Raw genomic sequence first — 14,871 nt, 5'->3', positions numbered from 1 at the left:
AGGGTGCCAAAATTATCCATTTTGGCAGCTGAACTCCCCTAATACAGCCTATTTAGATTATGGAGGTCAAATAAGGGCACATCTTTAGAATAATTTATCTTATAAGTTGAATAGGTCATCGGGAAAATTTCTCCCAGCTTATGATTGGCCAGTCAACTAGAACTCCTTCTTCTCAGGAAGGAAATAATATCTGTCCCAGATAGCTAGTCCATTTGCTCCCCACTTTACATGCAATAATTCTGAGTAAGGTTAATAATAGCTGTGTCTGGAGCATGCAATCTTTAGTCACATGGTACCAAGATGAAAATCAGTCATACCATGGCTGTTTTGAAATTTTCAATATACAAATAAGTTAAAATGTAACTATCAGAAATGTCTAAAGAAAGCCCAATGCATAGACCATTTAATTTCTGTCTTTGAAAGTTAGAATATTTCATAATATTATTTTACTTACAACTAAGATTACCAGATTCGATCCTGGAATTTACAATTGCTGCCAATAAATTTTGAAGAAAAGTCTGGCTAGGTTTCCATTCTACCTATTCAAACTCTCAATACACAGGAGGAGGAAAGAAGAGAATGAAAAAGAGACAGGCTTGCTGCTTTTAAAATAGAATTCAGCCTTCATCTATGTATCCATATACTTTTAGGTCACAAATCCCCCAATTCAATACAGAAGTCTAAACCATCTTTTTTTTAAAAAAAAGCCTACCTTCATCCAAGGAAGCATGAAAACAGATTTCCTAGTTGGTCTACAGGACCACTACTTGCAGTTTGAGAAGCCTGGGGTTGCTTTTTTCTTTCTTGCAGTGCCACACATCATTATCATATGATTAATCACTGCCGCCTTCTCCATTATTTCAGTCAGCTATGGCCAAAGAGCTATTTGGTGATTTTTTTTCAAAAAGAAACTGTCCATCATTTACATAACAAGTGGCCCAGCAGAAAACATGCAAATTGATGTTCAAAACCTGACAAAAGCATATTGAACATCTTCTGGGGTGCGTTTTGATGAAAAAAGTATTACTTGTTAACAAAATGGTATTCTTAGCAGCACAGGTTTTGAACATATTTAATACTCAGAATATGCAGACCCAACTGCCCCTAAGAAAAAACCAGAATGATACCAGTGACGTTGATGGGAATAATGCAAGAAGAAATCACTTGGGCATCTTGTTTCATCTTCTCCTCTGGCGTCGGGAGAGGTAGTGCTTTGCTCCAGTTGGTCTGCTTGTCCAGTGTAGAGGGGATATTGTGTATTGGGTTTTTCGGCCTCTGCCCTAACATCACATCTGTATCTTCATCCTCTGGGGGATGGGACTGCAAACGAAGTACAATCAGATTCAGCCATCATAGTTTATATATAAGCACACATATAAGGAATTTCATAGTTTAGATATAAAAAAGTGAGGTCAGAAATAAGCTTTTAGACAAAAGAAGAATTCTTAGAAGTAGTTAGTAAGCACAACTAATTGAAAGTATTATTGCAATAGTCAAGCGACACAAAAGGAAAAAAATGGGCTAAATACCATGCTTTTCAGGTTAAATGGAACTAAGAAGAGAGACAAGATAGCCAGAAATCCCCAAACTTTAACTGAAGAAAACTGTGAGTCTCTAACCCAGTGAAAGGTAGATGCACTTTCAAGCTATCTTGCTGTAAATTCCTATTAAAAGTTTTGAGAGCTCTAGATGACTAGGATTAAAGGAAGATGAGACGCTAGATGCCTATGAAAAGTTCAGAAAAAGTGCCAGAAAACCTGGGGTCAGGCAACATTCCAGAACACATCACCTGAAGGACAAGGCAACCTACTGAGAGGCCACATTAAAGCACAAGGAGTTAATTTCACTGTAGGGCTACAGCATTTGAGAATACATTTTAAAAACTCTGTATGCACGTGGAAAAGCAAAAGTAAAGAATTTCCCCCTAACAACTATAGTGGAAATACAAATGCTGTTACTGGGAGGAAAGATTCAAGTGGGTTTCTTTTTCAGATGTGGAAAGATAAAAGTTCTAGTTTATTTTCTTTTAGCTTTGTGGTGAGAAACTTTTCCTGCAGCTGTGTAGTTAGAAGCTTTGATTTCTATGACATTTGAAAATTCTCCATACTAAACCTTTGATAAATATTCAGATTGCCTTTTATTTCAGGGTTCAGATTATTAAAAAGGCTCCATCCCAGTTTTGATTTCAGTGTTGGGTTTCTAAACCAGATTATTGAAAGATCCAGTTTGCACCACTGAATGTAGTTTTATTTCTTTACACAATTTGGAGACAGGTGGGTATCTGTATAAAACAAATATGTTTTATTCTTATTCCAGTGAAATTTTAATAATAGTCTATCCTAAAATTAGGATCATTTAAACAAAAATTTCTTGTCCTCACATTTGGAAACATCATGCCCTATTGACTGGGAAGATTTCACCTATTGTCAAATGAACTGTTCTCAAGTCCCCTTAAAGAGCAGATTCTAGAGCTACTTGTTTAAACTAACCCCAGCATTTACTTACCTTGTCAGAGGTTTCTGCAAAGCCCCCCAACACACTCAACAGGATATGATTACCCCCCTTGGGAAAAATGTGTTCGCCATGAACGTTTTAGTAAAATATTGCAACCTTCTTTCTCTCTTCAGCTTTTGTGCAGATTCCCAGCAAAGCGAATAGCTCAAATAAAGTTAGAGCACAAAAGACTTTGTTTCCTAGGTAACTTCCAAAAAGAAAAAAAAAAAAGTTTGGTGCATGCACACACACACACAGAGAGAGAGAGAGAGAGAGAGAGAGAGAGAGAGAGAGAGAGAAAGAGAGAGAGAGAAACCGTCACCACCAGAGGCCTCATTTTCTAAGAGATTCCTTCCTTGAATAACAATGGACTGGGAAACAACGAAAGGATAGTGACCTGACTACAGGCTCTGACCAGCAGCCAAAAGCACTTTTTATTTAATGGTGACAGGGACAACCGGCTGCCAGAGAATCCTTTTGTCCTATTCTCTTTTTTGATTTGAGCAGCTGAACCTTTACAGTTCTGATAAATATAGGGCAAGTTGCAATTTCTTTCCTCTGGACTACAAAGTCCGAGAGCAGCGTTAGGTGACGCCTGTGCTGAACAGAGCCTCCGCTGCAGCAGGCGGTGGGGCAGGGAGCACTCTGGGGGGGGGGGGGGAAGCCAAGCGTATGGCCGCCTAAGTTATATTTTCTTTAATTCAAGTTAGGAAACTACCACTCTTTAAACTGATTTAAAAGAAAAGCTGTTAGTTAGAAACAAGGGAGTTTGCAATAAAGTTAAAAGAGCGGAGAAAGGAAGAGTGTCTAGAGAGAGCGGGATAGGGCTGTGAAGGAATGTTCTCAGAACCAATACCTTTCTACTCCATGGGGTCATGTGGCAACACTCAGTGGGGGAGGGCGAACGGGTGCTGTTAAACTATGAACATGAAATGCAAAAAAAGAAAAAATTAAAAACGTGCACACAACACACAATGTACCCTGGTTAAGCCAAATCTATGATAGTAATGAATGAATATACTGGCAGAGCTCCCTTCCTTCCTTGTCTTTATTTTTTGAGAGGTAGCATACATAAACGTTAGGATCACAGACTGTGCAGCTAGACTGAGTTCAAATCCTGGCTCCACCACTTATTTTTAGCGTGGCTAGGGGCAATTCCTCAACCTCTTAACATAAGTTTCCTCATCTGTAGTAAGATAGGGGAATAAATAATAGCATCTACCTTCCGGAGCTATGTTGAGGATTAAATGAGTAATATATGTAATATACTTAGAAGAATCCTGGTACTTAATAAGGTCTTTATGTTAGTGCCAGCTACTACTACAACTATTACTATTACTATTATCCTTACCTTGTAGCTGTTAAGTATCTGTGAAAATGTCTTCCGCAAAGAACTTTCTTATCATTTAGATCCCAACTCCATTTGCTAATTTGAGAAAGACTACTTTTCTTATGTTAGGTTCATCTCTGTGGATGTTCCTTGGTACCCAAGTTCCTAGTGCCAAGAATGAGTACTGGTACCGAGTCCAGCAGATGACGGAATGATCACAGACACAGAGCAACAGAATACAGTTTATCACATAAAAGAAAGAATGAAAGTAAAGGAAGCTACACAAAGGAAAAATACATTCCAGAGAGAGTGGAATGCTTCAGTCTTCGGGAGTGGAGAAATACACTGGTCGCCCAACACGTTGCCTTTTATAGGCCCACCAATTTGTCCTGCCTTTCCCCTGGCAGGATTGGTTGCCATTTCCCGCCTTTGGGGGTGATTGACAGGTTGTTATAGAACAGATCACGTGACAGGTTACATAACAGGATAGGTTATATAACAGTTTCCCTTCCTGCACATGCGTCTTTTAAAAAATTCTCCATGAAGCTCCACCCATGTTATGCTAATTAGATGGTAATAAGCTCTAAGTCAGTTAAATGTTACTAGGAACTTTTTACTATGTATGTTCCCACCAGGGAACGTTCGAGGTCTAATTTTATTCTAAGTTTCAAAGTTTTAACTGACAGGGTTTCTCATTCACTTTTTTTTTTTATTTCGGCATATTATAGGGGTACAAATTTTAAGGTTTCAATTAATGCCCTTTCCCCCCCTCCCCCCACAAGTCTCAAATGTCATCTCCTCAGGCTCAGTCAACTTTGATCTAGAACTTACCTATTAATAAGACTAATGATTTTGTAGGGTCTGTGGCTTCCTTACTGAAAGTGATCATTTTGATAGATGTGGCCTGAGTTCAGACACTAACCTGGCTGTCTGCTCACAATCAGTCACAGATAATGACGTGGAGGTCTCAAGACACTGGGGTGTGTAAACTAGAGAGGAAACTCATGGAAGTAGGAAAAAAGGAGTCTGCAAGTAAAGCCTACTTGGAAAGGGAGCTTGCTTCAAAGAAACCAAAGGCTTTGGTGTCTCATGAAAGGGTTTTCAAAAAACTACATAGCTGGAAACTGTAGGTCAGAAAACATATTAATGATATTAATATAAATATATAAATTTTGCTAGTTTGTCTTAAATCTCCTAAGTTAGCTCTCCTGTTCAATATTTTTCCCAGGAGTGAAGGGTGAGGAGTGGATTTGATGTTATTTTGGTGGCAGAATCTCTCTCTGTTGCCCAGGCTGGATTGCAGTGGCATGATCATAGCTCACTGCAACCTCGAACTCCTGGGCTCAGGTGATCGCCCTGCCTTAGCCTCTGGAGTAGCTGGGACTACAAGCATATGCCACCAAGCTGGGCTGGTTTTCATTTACTTTTTTTGTAGAGACAGGGTCTCACTATTGCAAAGGCTGGTCTTGAACTCCTGGCCTCAAGTGTTCTTCCTGCCTCAGTGTCCCAAAATGCTAGGATTATAGGAGTGAGGCACCTGGCCTGGCCAAGGAGTGGATTTTATTTTTCATCTGTTCAAGAAACCCACCCCATTAAACAAGCACAAAGTAACATGTGGCAATGACTAAGGATGGCAAGTCTAGAGAGAATGCAGACTGTTCAGTTTGGGTCACTATGATAAAGTCAAGGTCTCCCTGGATTATACTCCACGGATTATTCCTGCTCAGTGAATCGGCCTCTCTTCTATTTTGATAGTAGCTCCAACCTCTAGCTTGTGAGGGCTGAAACTAGGTACTCTTGAACTTGGGTGTGGAAGGATTGTATTCTTTGGTTCTTCCATCTAGACACAAGTGCCAGAGCCCCTGAAGAGGGTCTATAGATTTAGAGTGTTTAAGTTTATAATATTAAAATGGGCTATGGTTTTATTTCTGCCATGAATTAGTATCTGCTTTAGTGTAGTGTTTAAAGCGTCCTTTTTCCTGGGTGTTTGGTCAGAGGAAGTAAAACTGTTCTGGTTATTTCTAATTAGATTTTTATATGATGAATGTAATAACCAGTTCATAGGATATTTTTTCTAAATGATCTAAGAAATAAAACTGCAAAAGGACTGCTACCTCAGGGCATCTCTGCATGGCCCAGCATGCCACTCCTTAATGGGTGCTGATGAATAAGGTTAGGAAAAGCTGGATGCTGATCAAACTTGTATGAACTAAATTATTCTTTAACAGATCTCTTTAAAGGAATCCTATTGCTTATTCAGAGAAAGACTAACCATTTCTTGTTCATAGCTCTACTCTTACTGCCTCAATAACGCCCAATAAATATTTGTTCTATTGCTGGCACCCCCATGTGCCTGGCATAAACAAATAAAATTCCTCTCCTAGAGAAATAAATATTTCCACCCCCATATAATTTTTCAGTACAACACCCAGTACAAAGTCAAAGATAACAAAGCATAAGAGGAGGTAAGACGGCCTGAGCAAGAAACATCCAGAACAACACATAATAGAAGCGACTCACAGGGACTCCTGATTTTGGAATCATCACTCAGTACAGGAATGGCAGTGAACAACCTCGGTTTTCCCAGAATAAGTGTGGAGGATTGTTAGGAGGATTGTTAGGATATTACTCATTCATTCATTCATTCATTCAGGAGTATTTCTTGCTGAGGGTAAAAATCAGCCCATGTGGAAACAAATTGTCAGGTTAAAAATAAAAATAATTTCTCCCTCCTGGGTATATTTATGTTCATTTGACAATGTTTTCAACTTCTCTGTACTTTTGATATATTTCACAATAAAATATTGTAGAAAAATGTAAAACAGAAGAATATCTCCCTCCTTTTTTGAGGCTCCCATTCATTCTGGCCCTTCTGGCACTGATTTTGAAAGTCCTTAGGCTCCAGGTTGCAACATTTCAGAATCAGCTATTACCAGCCATGCCCATCTTGTCCCTGACAAAAGATGCTTCTTTGATGTTTTCACTCAATTTCTGTCACTGAGGCCACATCAGTGACACTCTCAAATCCTTTCCTTAGCTTCTCATGAGATTGCTTCAACAAAAGCCAGTTATACTTCTGACCAGTGTTCAGAACAAGAAATAACAAACATTACTCTCAATAGCAGGCAAAGAAATTTCTTTGGTAAATAATGAAAGAGTATTTTTCAAACTCTAATCTTTCTTGTGTGTGAGAGAAAAGTTCATTTCTATACTTTTGAGGCTATGAATAAGCATTTCTCCAAAGATTTCAACATTTCCCCCCATGTTTCTCTTACTGCCAGAAGAAAAAATAATCCCTCCACTCCATATTCTACTTTCTTTGGGGTTTTATTTTATATGCCGATGGGGGCTTATTTTGCTTCAAAACTTTCCAAAAGACATCTGTTAAAATGTTGTGGGTATTCCAGCAGGAAATGTTTTGAAAAATTGGCTTTGGTTTGTGATCTAACTGATATCACATGGTACTTTGAGAAGTCGACTTTCAGAGCTGATTTATTGCTATCATGCTGTCTTAAACCTGAGAAATAGTTACTAGAGACTGGATGTTGTGTTATATTTGAATACAAGAATAAAACCTTAGAGCGAAGATGTCCATTGCAAGGTGCCCTGGGTTTCTAGTGAGGTGATGGGGGCTCGTATTGTCACTCTACCATGGGGCTTATTTGTCCTTAGACCAAGTCCCTGCATTTGTGCACAGAGTGTGGCTGTCTGTGAGATGGAGGAGACCCCGTGTACCTAAGATTTTCTTGGGCAGGAGTGTGTGTGGAGGTGTTGTACATAAATATGAACTGCTTTGATCTTTCTCAAAGGCTTAAAGATGTCTAGCAATGCCTTCTTCACATATTCCTCTTGTTGCTATAATTACACAGCACTTTTATTGCTTTGACACTGTCTCCAAATTTCCCACTGGCTGGCACTGTGCTCTTATCTTCCAAACATGTTTAATAACATCATTTTTAATTCTTCCTATGCTTCCCTCCTTCCCTTCTCCTCAACCCCAACATTTACCAAGGTGAACACCCCTGAGGATAACAGAATGGAGAGGCAGGTAGAAGTTTAGAGGGCATCCTGTGCTTTCTCTCTCCTAAGCTTTCTTCCTTTTCCAGGTTTGTTCTTTGTCACCACTCTCTCCCCAGCAGTCAGGGCCTTCATGCTTCCCCAGAAGTCCTAAATGCAGCACCCCTGCCTGGCATGCCATCCCCAAGCCCAAGTGCCCAAACTCCTCATGCTACACTCCTAGCCAGCTGTGTGGCTAGAAAGAAGCCCACAAATGCACCCTTATTAAGGTGTTGAGAACTCCTTGTGAAAAACCCAGGGGAATAAATCATCGCAGCAGAATTCTGGACAATGGTTGTGGGCTGGGGAGGGAGATATTTGGGAACAGGTGCCTACTGAGTTCCTCTTTTAACCACTTTATATTAATATCTATTTTAAACACACACACAAAAAAACACATATATATTCAGGCCTGGGAAGAATCTCCTGATCATTCATAAGTCTGCTTTTCCAAATCATACCTTTACTTCCCTTCCTTGACAGATATAGCCACCACCACCTCCTCAATTCTCTCGAGAGACACTTTATAAAAGAAAATGTACAAAAGGCCAATGTGCATATACAAAGGTGTTCAACATCATTACTCATCAGAAAAATTCAAATGAAAACCATAGTGATATACTACTGTATGCTAGTGGGGTTAAGATTACAAACATTAAAAGACACCTAGCGTTGGCAAAGATATGGAGCAACTAGAACTCCCATAAATTGCTGGTGGGAGTATATTGGAGACTATTTGGCAGTATCTAATAAACTTAAATACATGTCTACCCTTTTATTCCCTCTTAGGTATATGGAGTTAATAAAAATGAGCATGTCCACAAAAAGCCTTGCATAAAAATATTTACAGCAGGTTTATTCATAAAAGCCAAAAATAAACAAACCTCACAACTAGAAACAAGCCAGAGATCTACCAACAGCAGAATGGATAAACAGATTGTGGAATACTGTATTCACACAATGGAATACTACATGGAAATAAAAAAGAATATACAATATCAATCTCAAAAAAGTACGTGGAACAAAAGAAGGCAGACACAAAAGAGTACGTGCTCCTTCATTTATGAATCTATCCTTTTGGTAGAGGTTTTGGGTGTGAGAGCCACCCCTAGTGAGCAAAGCTTAAATGGCAATGACAGTGGTGTAGTTTTCATCCAAAGAGAGGCTTTCTGCAAGACAGCGTGTAACTGCAAAGCATATCTCTCTCCTTTTGATCTCAGCTGGAACAGAACAAAAATTCTTAGGGTAATGGAATGCAAAATAACTATGTCTTTTAAAATTCAGGAACACTGTTTAATCACATCCTATTAATGAAGCATGTTAAACATGCAGAGCATAACAAAATTATATTTTTAGGCATTTGTGGAAAGTAGTCTCCACATGAATGGAAAAGAAGGTCACAGGGAGCCCAGGATGGAGAACACTTCCTGCTGACTGGTCAGCACAGTCATTTATTCCAAGGAATTGCTCTATAGTGTCAAGAAGAACACAAAACAGGGCCCACTGGACCCTGATCACTGTGATGCTGCTGCCAGTGAGAATCTTATTCATCCCCATGGCCAGCTTTGCCAATTAGTGGAGCCACTGCCAAGGGCCACTCAGCTCCATCAACCCTCAAAGGTTGCTAGCACCAAATAAAAGACATGAATGAGGGAAAGGCAGGCCAGGCTTTGAAGTGCAGGGAAAGAAAGAGTCTTTGAACTGCTACAAACAGCACAAATACCCTCACCCAAATTAGAGGAACTGGCAGTGTGAGTCAAAAGAATAGCCCAGAAGTGAGGGGAGCATTCCTCCACCACCCTCAGCTGGGCATGTGGTCGCTGAAGAGGTGTCACACTCCACTCCGTCCCACTCCAAGTGAACCTTTGCATTGGTAACTCAGGCCAGATGTAGCAAAAGCTCGGCAGGGTCATACTTGACCTCACTGGAGCAAATTTTTAAAAAGTTAAAAAGGTAAGACCTCCTCACACACAAGCCATGCATATTCTGCCTTTATTGTTTTAACTTTTTTTTTTAGTATAGCTCTATTAATGTTATCACATGTATAGACTCGTGTAACCACTACCACAGTCAGGATACAGATCTGTTCTGTTACCCCCCAAAACTCACCCCCCCCCCCCCCGTGCTATCCATTTATAGTCACTGCCTCCCCCTACCCCTAACCCCTGGTAACCACTATTCTGCTCTCCATCACTATGGTTTTGTCTTTTTGAAAATGTCATATGCATGAAATTATTCACTAGGTAACCTTTTGAGACTGGCTTCTTTCACCCAGAATAATGCCTTTGAGATCCATCCAGGTTGTTGTGTGTATCAATAATTCATTCCTTTTTATTGTGAGTAGTATTCCATTGTCTGTCTATATTTTGAACACTGAAAAAGTCTCAGGCATGCAAGAGAATGTCAACCTGAGAATATTCCATAATGATGTGGACAGGCAAGTAATTTCATTGACTGTTCCACAGCCAGGCTAATATTGAAAAGAAAAAGAAAGAATTCCAAAACTCAACTTGGCAACAAGGACTTTTCTTGATTTCTCACAATATTTAATATGAACCAGACTTGTTGGCTAATGCTTTCATTAGCTATCATACCAGTTATTAAGCTTTTGTCTCTTAGCTCTGAACCTATTCTTTTGTAATCTACTCTTTGGTGCCGGGACCCTGCAAACAACATTTTTTCCTTGCCAGCTGCTCCCTGTTAGGCTCTGCTTGTGGGGGTGCAAGAGGGAGACTAGAAGGCTGGAAGAGGAAGAAGGGACTTCTTGGTACTCACTGTTCCTATTGACATCATCCCAGCAGTGGTCCTTTGTGCCAGCCATGGCAGTTGGTTTCAGTGATCATCTGTTTCCACACTCCCAGCCTCATCTGTACCCTCAGAGTTATTAGTCAGACCCAGTTGTCCAGTGCCCCTTTCTCAGAGGTCTAGATCCCAGCTCTGTGTGATCCTTCTGAGTTCCTGATGGATCAGCACCTGCCAACCAGCACCCCCTGCTGAGAGGTCTGGGTCCCCACTCCTCATGGGCTTCTGAGCTTCCGAGCTCCTGAGGCCCCAGCACCAGCCAGGCCATGGCCTCTCTCCAGAGTTCTGGGTTCTAGTACTGCAGAGCTTTTCCAATAACTTCAAGCCCTGCCTTCTGTTCCCCCCACCTTGGGAGTGTCAGCCACTTGCTGCCGTTACTATCTCAGTGTCACTTCAGTTTCCCATTTGCCTTGTCAGTATAATAATAACATCCCTGTATTCAATCCTCTCTGTTAAAATAGCTGGTGTGATTTCTGTTCTCTTGACTGGGCCCTTACTGATAAAGCACATGGTACCAGGCTTTCACCCTCTGGCTTGCTTGTGACGAAGGCGTCAAAAGTCCTTGTTACTTCCTATTCCTGAGTCCAATCAGGAAAACATGAACCAGTGATATGGGGGCTGTCACGATGATAATAATCTCTAAAGCTTATGTTGTGGCAGAGAAGAGAGCTGATACGGTCTCAAAAGCAAACTGCTTCTGGTGATCCTTGAAAATGGGTATGAGGGAAAAAGAATTTGCTCTGGTCAATAGCTGTATCATTCCACATGTCAGGCACTGTGCTGTTTTACTTCAAGAAAAATACCATCTTGGAATAGTATGTCCAGTTATAAGCCACCGGCTATTTATAGACTATCTCTAAGATCCATCTCCCTTCTTCAATAACCAAACAGATGAGTAAAATGGGAAGTGTAATAGGCATCACCACTTCTGCAGTCTTCTACTTGAAATTGACATCAAGCTCTTCTCTCTCTACTACACCAAAAAGGAATCTCTAGAGATTGAGGAAATGAAATATTTTCATACAGTACAGCTCCTTCTGATAGTTGTTATTTCTGTACTCAAAACCCTTCAATAACTAGCTAGGCTTCTGGAATAAATTCAAACTTTTTAGCCTGACATTCAAGATCCTTCAAGATCTGGCCTATCGAAGCATTACAGCCAGTGCCTTCCATTCACACACCCCTTTTGGCACCAGCCAAAGCAAAGTATTTGAACTCATATGTACACACTCCACCTTCTCCTGAGTCTTGGAGCTTCCTAAGCCTATCACCCTTTTCCTCCCACTGTTCATATCAAAATTCTACCCCATCCTCCAGGACTTTCTCAAATTCAGCCTTTTCCATGAAGTTTAATCCTGCCACCTCACCCCATCCCAACACCACATACCAGTTAGGTGTTACCATCTTATAGTCAAGACAACATAGTTGCCTCTAACATACATACCATATACTCTGGTTTTTTTATGCCTATTTCTACAAGAAATCAAGCTGCAATATATCATATACTCTAGATGGCATAGATTATGTCTCACTCATTTTTGTATCCTTCTAGTACTATGATTAATATGATTAATAATCATAGGTGTTCAGTTAATACTTTCAAAATGAAGGAATAAATAAGAGGTCACAATGGGAGAGAAGGTATTCCAAGTGGAGATATTATTTTGAGAGTGCAGGATTTTTTCTGACAAAGCATTTATAGTTTGGTTTGGCTAAGGTCTATGGTCTGTGCAAAGAATTTGTGGGAAATTCATCTGGAAAGGTAAGTTGGGATTTGAGTGTAAAGAATCTGGAGACTTGGGCTAAGGATTTAACTTCTTTCTTTAGGCAGAATGGAGGAATTGAAGATTTGAGATCAGAAGAATTTGTATGTCAAAGATTCTCATGGCAAAGTTAGAATGTTTCTTAACTAGTTTAGAGGAGCAAATGATCTGAGCTAACGGGAAACATCTAAACTGAAGCAAAAGAGAATTAATTTGGAATGGACAGAACCATTTTAGACAGAAGGTCATAAAACAACAGACTATATTTGAAGGAGGATGTAAAACTATGAAGATAATTTGTAAAAGTAAAATGAACTTGTCTAGGATGCCCTGCATATGTGTAACTCTTTTATGGCAAAGAAAAGGCTTGATCAGCATTTCTCAATCCCAACTCTATTGTAAGCCAATAGAACACCAAAACTCTCTAATAGGAACTCATGGAGAAAGGGAAGGATGGGAGAGGATGGATAAAAGAAGACAGAGCTGGGAAGGGAAAGAGAATGAGGAAGTGAGGTCTTTATCCCAGGGCTGGTCAAGTACTACTGAAATGCTTCCCATCCTGGCTCTAGTCTTTGTTCTCCTCTCCCCGCTCAGAACTCCATTCTCAGTCTTCTAACTCCTTTGTAAACAAGTTTGGTTTTTCTCAGAACCTGCTTTATCCTGAGACCCATTTTTTTCTTCTTGACTGAAAATGGAAGAGTAAACATAGTCATTGGTTATAGCTCTGAGCTATGACTAAGGAGGAGATCTGAGTCCTAATTTGAGTGATTTCCTCCATTTACTTCCCAATAAGGTGGTTGGAATGTCCCCTGTCCTTCAAAGGCACCTCCTTGGTAAGAAGAAAAGTGTGATTGGGCATCAGTTTTTTTTTTTTTTATTTTAAAATTCCTGGATTCCAAAGTGTGATAAGTTGAAAATCATTTTCAGGCTATGAAATGACAAAGAATCCTTGATTTTCTTTTCCTGGCTAATTGTATCAAGTCTGGCAAAGAGTATAACTGTAAAGGCAATATGTTGGAAAGAATTCACTGTTGATTCTGAGGAAAGGGATTTAGCTCTCAGTGTTCCTGTGGAACCTAATCAACTTCTTCTGCCATAGGGGTTCCTTCTCATGCCAGGCATCTTCATCCATGGCCATAGAGACCGTCAGACATCCCCACCCCTGGATCACTCTAATGAGGCTTGGAGAGGAAAACTTGGTGAGAATGCTGGAGTCTCACTGCATTTAAGGATGAGTGACCTCCTTGCCTATCCGCCTAGATATCACAATCTAAGAAGGGACTTAGGCTTCAAGGGTCCCCGTGGACCCTACTGCAGGCTGAAAGCAGCAACAGATGTTTCAACTCAAGTGCCACCCCTGATGAGTAGCAGCTGTGTGGACTCAGTGGAAAAGAGTGCTATAATCTAATAGGAATGTCTGCCTTAGGCTTGCGAAGGAGAAGAGCAGGTGCATGTTCCAAGTATTTGCAGATCTGGGTCTGAACTGAAGGCTATAACTGATGAGAGCAGGTGAGCTGATATTCCATTTAGCAGGGAATGAGGGTGAACTGCTATGGCAAACTGACTGCATACTCTGAAATGGAAATCTATGCCTGTGACAGCATGCTTAGAGCCAAGTACCCAGTACCATGATGGCTTCTAACCTTTGATCAGATTCTCTATGGTCTCCTAGATTTTTCTATATAAACTAAAGAAATTATGAACTAAGCATTTCCTGGTTGAACTTACCTGCCCCTGAAGCCATGTATCCATCATAGGCATTGGGGGTATAAGTCCCAACCAAGAAATTGTGAAATATCCATAGCTAACATTCTCTCTTTCTCTCTTTATATATATGTATATATATATAAAATATTAATGTTATATATGAAATATAAATATTTTATATATTTATATATAAAATATATTTTATAAATATATAAATATAATATATTTATATATATAAAGAGAGACAGAAAAGTTGTAAAAATAGTAGAGTGTTTGCATTACTCTTTACCCAGCTTTTCCTAATGTTAACTTACATAGCCATAGCACATTTACTGAAACCAGGATATCAATATTGATAAATACTATTAACTAATCTATTAACCTTATTTGAATGTTGCCAGTTTTCCCATTGATGTCCCTTTTCTCATCCAGGATCCAATTCAGGATCACATATTATATTTAGTTGTCAAATCTCCTAAGTTCCCTTCAATTTTTGATAGTTTTTTGGTCTTTGTCTTTCATGGCCTTGACACCTTTGAAGAGTACTGGTAAATTATTTTATAAAATGGCCTTTAATTAGGATTTGTCAGGTGTTTTCTCATGATTAGATTGAGGTGACACATTTTTTGGCAAGAGTCCCACAGAATTGTCATCTCAATGCATATCAGGAGGTTCCTATACAGGTCTGTCCGTATTACTGGTGACGTTGGTTGTTTGCTT

The 14,871-nt window shown here is 39.8% G+C and overlaps 1 protein-coding gene across 2 annotated transcripts in view; it reads right to left on the bottom strand.

Annotated features, from left to right (window-relative positions):
- The window catches only part of NHS (NHS actin remodeling regulator), a 335,839-nt gene that overhangs the window by 13,436 nt on the left and 307,532 nt on the right, over positions 1 to 14,871 (bottom strand). For both annotated transcript variants that reach the window (XM_012784713.2, XM_075999581.1), the window contains 2 exons: positions 3,350 to 3,412; positions 1,128 to 1,320 (listed from right to left, as the gene is read on the bottom strand). In XM_012784713.2, coding sequence (XP_012640167.2) covers positions 1,128 to 1,320; positions 3,350 to 3,412 — 256 coding nt within the window. The remainder of the gene's footprint in view (positions 1 to 1,127; positions 1,321 to 3,349; positions 3,413 to 14,871) is intronic.

This window comes from Microcebus murinus, chromosome X (assembly GCF_040939455.1).
Source record: "Microcebus murinus isolate Inina chromosome X, M.murinus_Inina_mat1.0, whole genome shotgun sequence".
Taxonomy (NCBI): Eukaryota; Metazoa; Chordata; class Mammalia; order Primates; family Cheirogaleidae; genus Microcebus; species Microcebus murinus.
The sequence above is the reverse complement of the archived record's forward strand: the minus strand, read 5'-3'. Positions and strand labels throughout refer to the sequence as shown.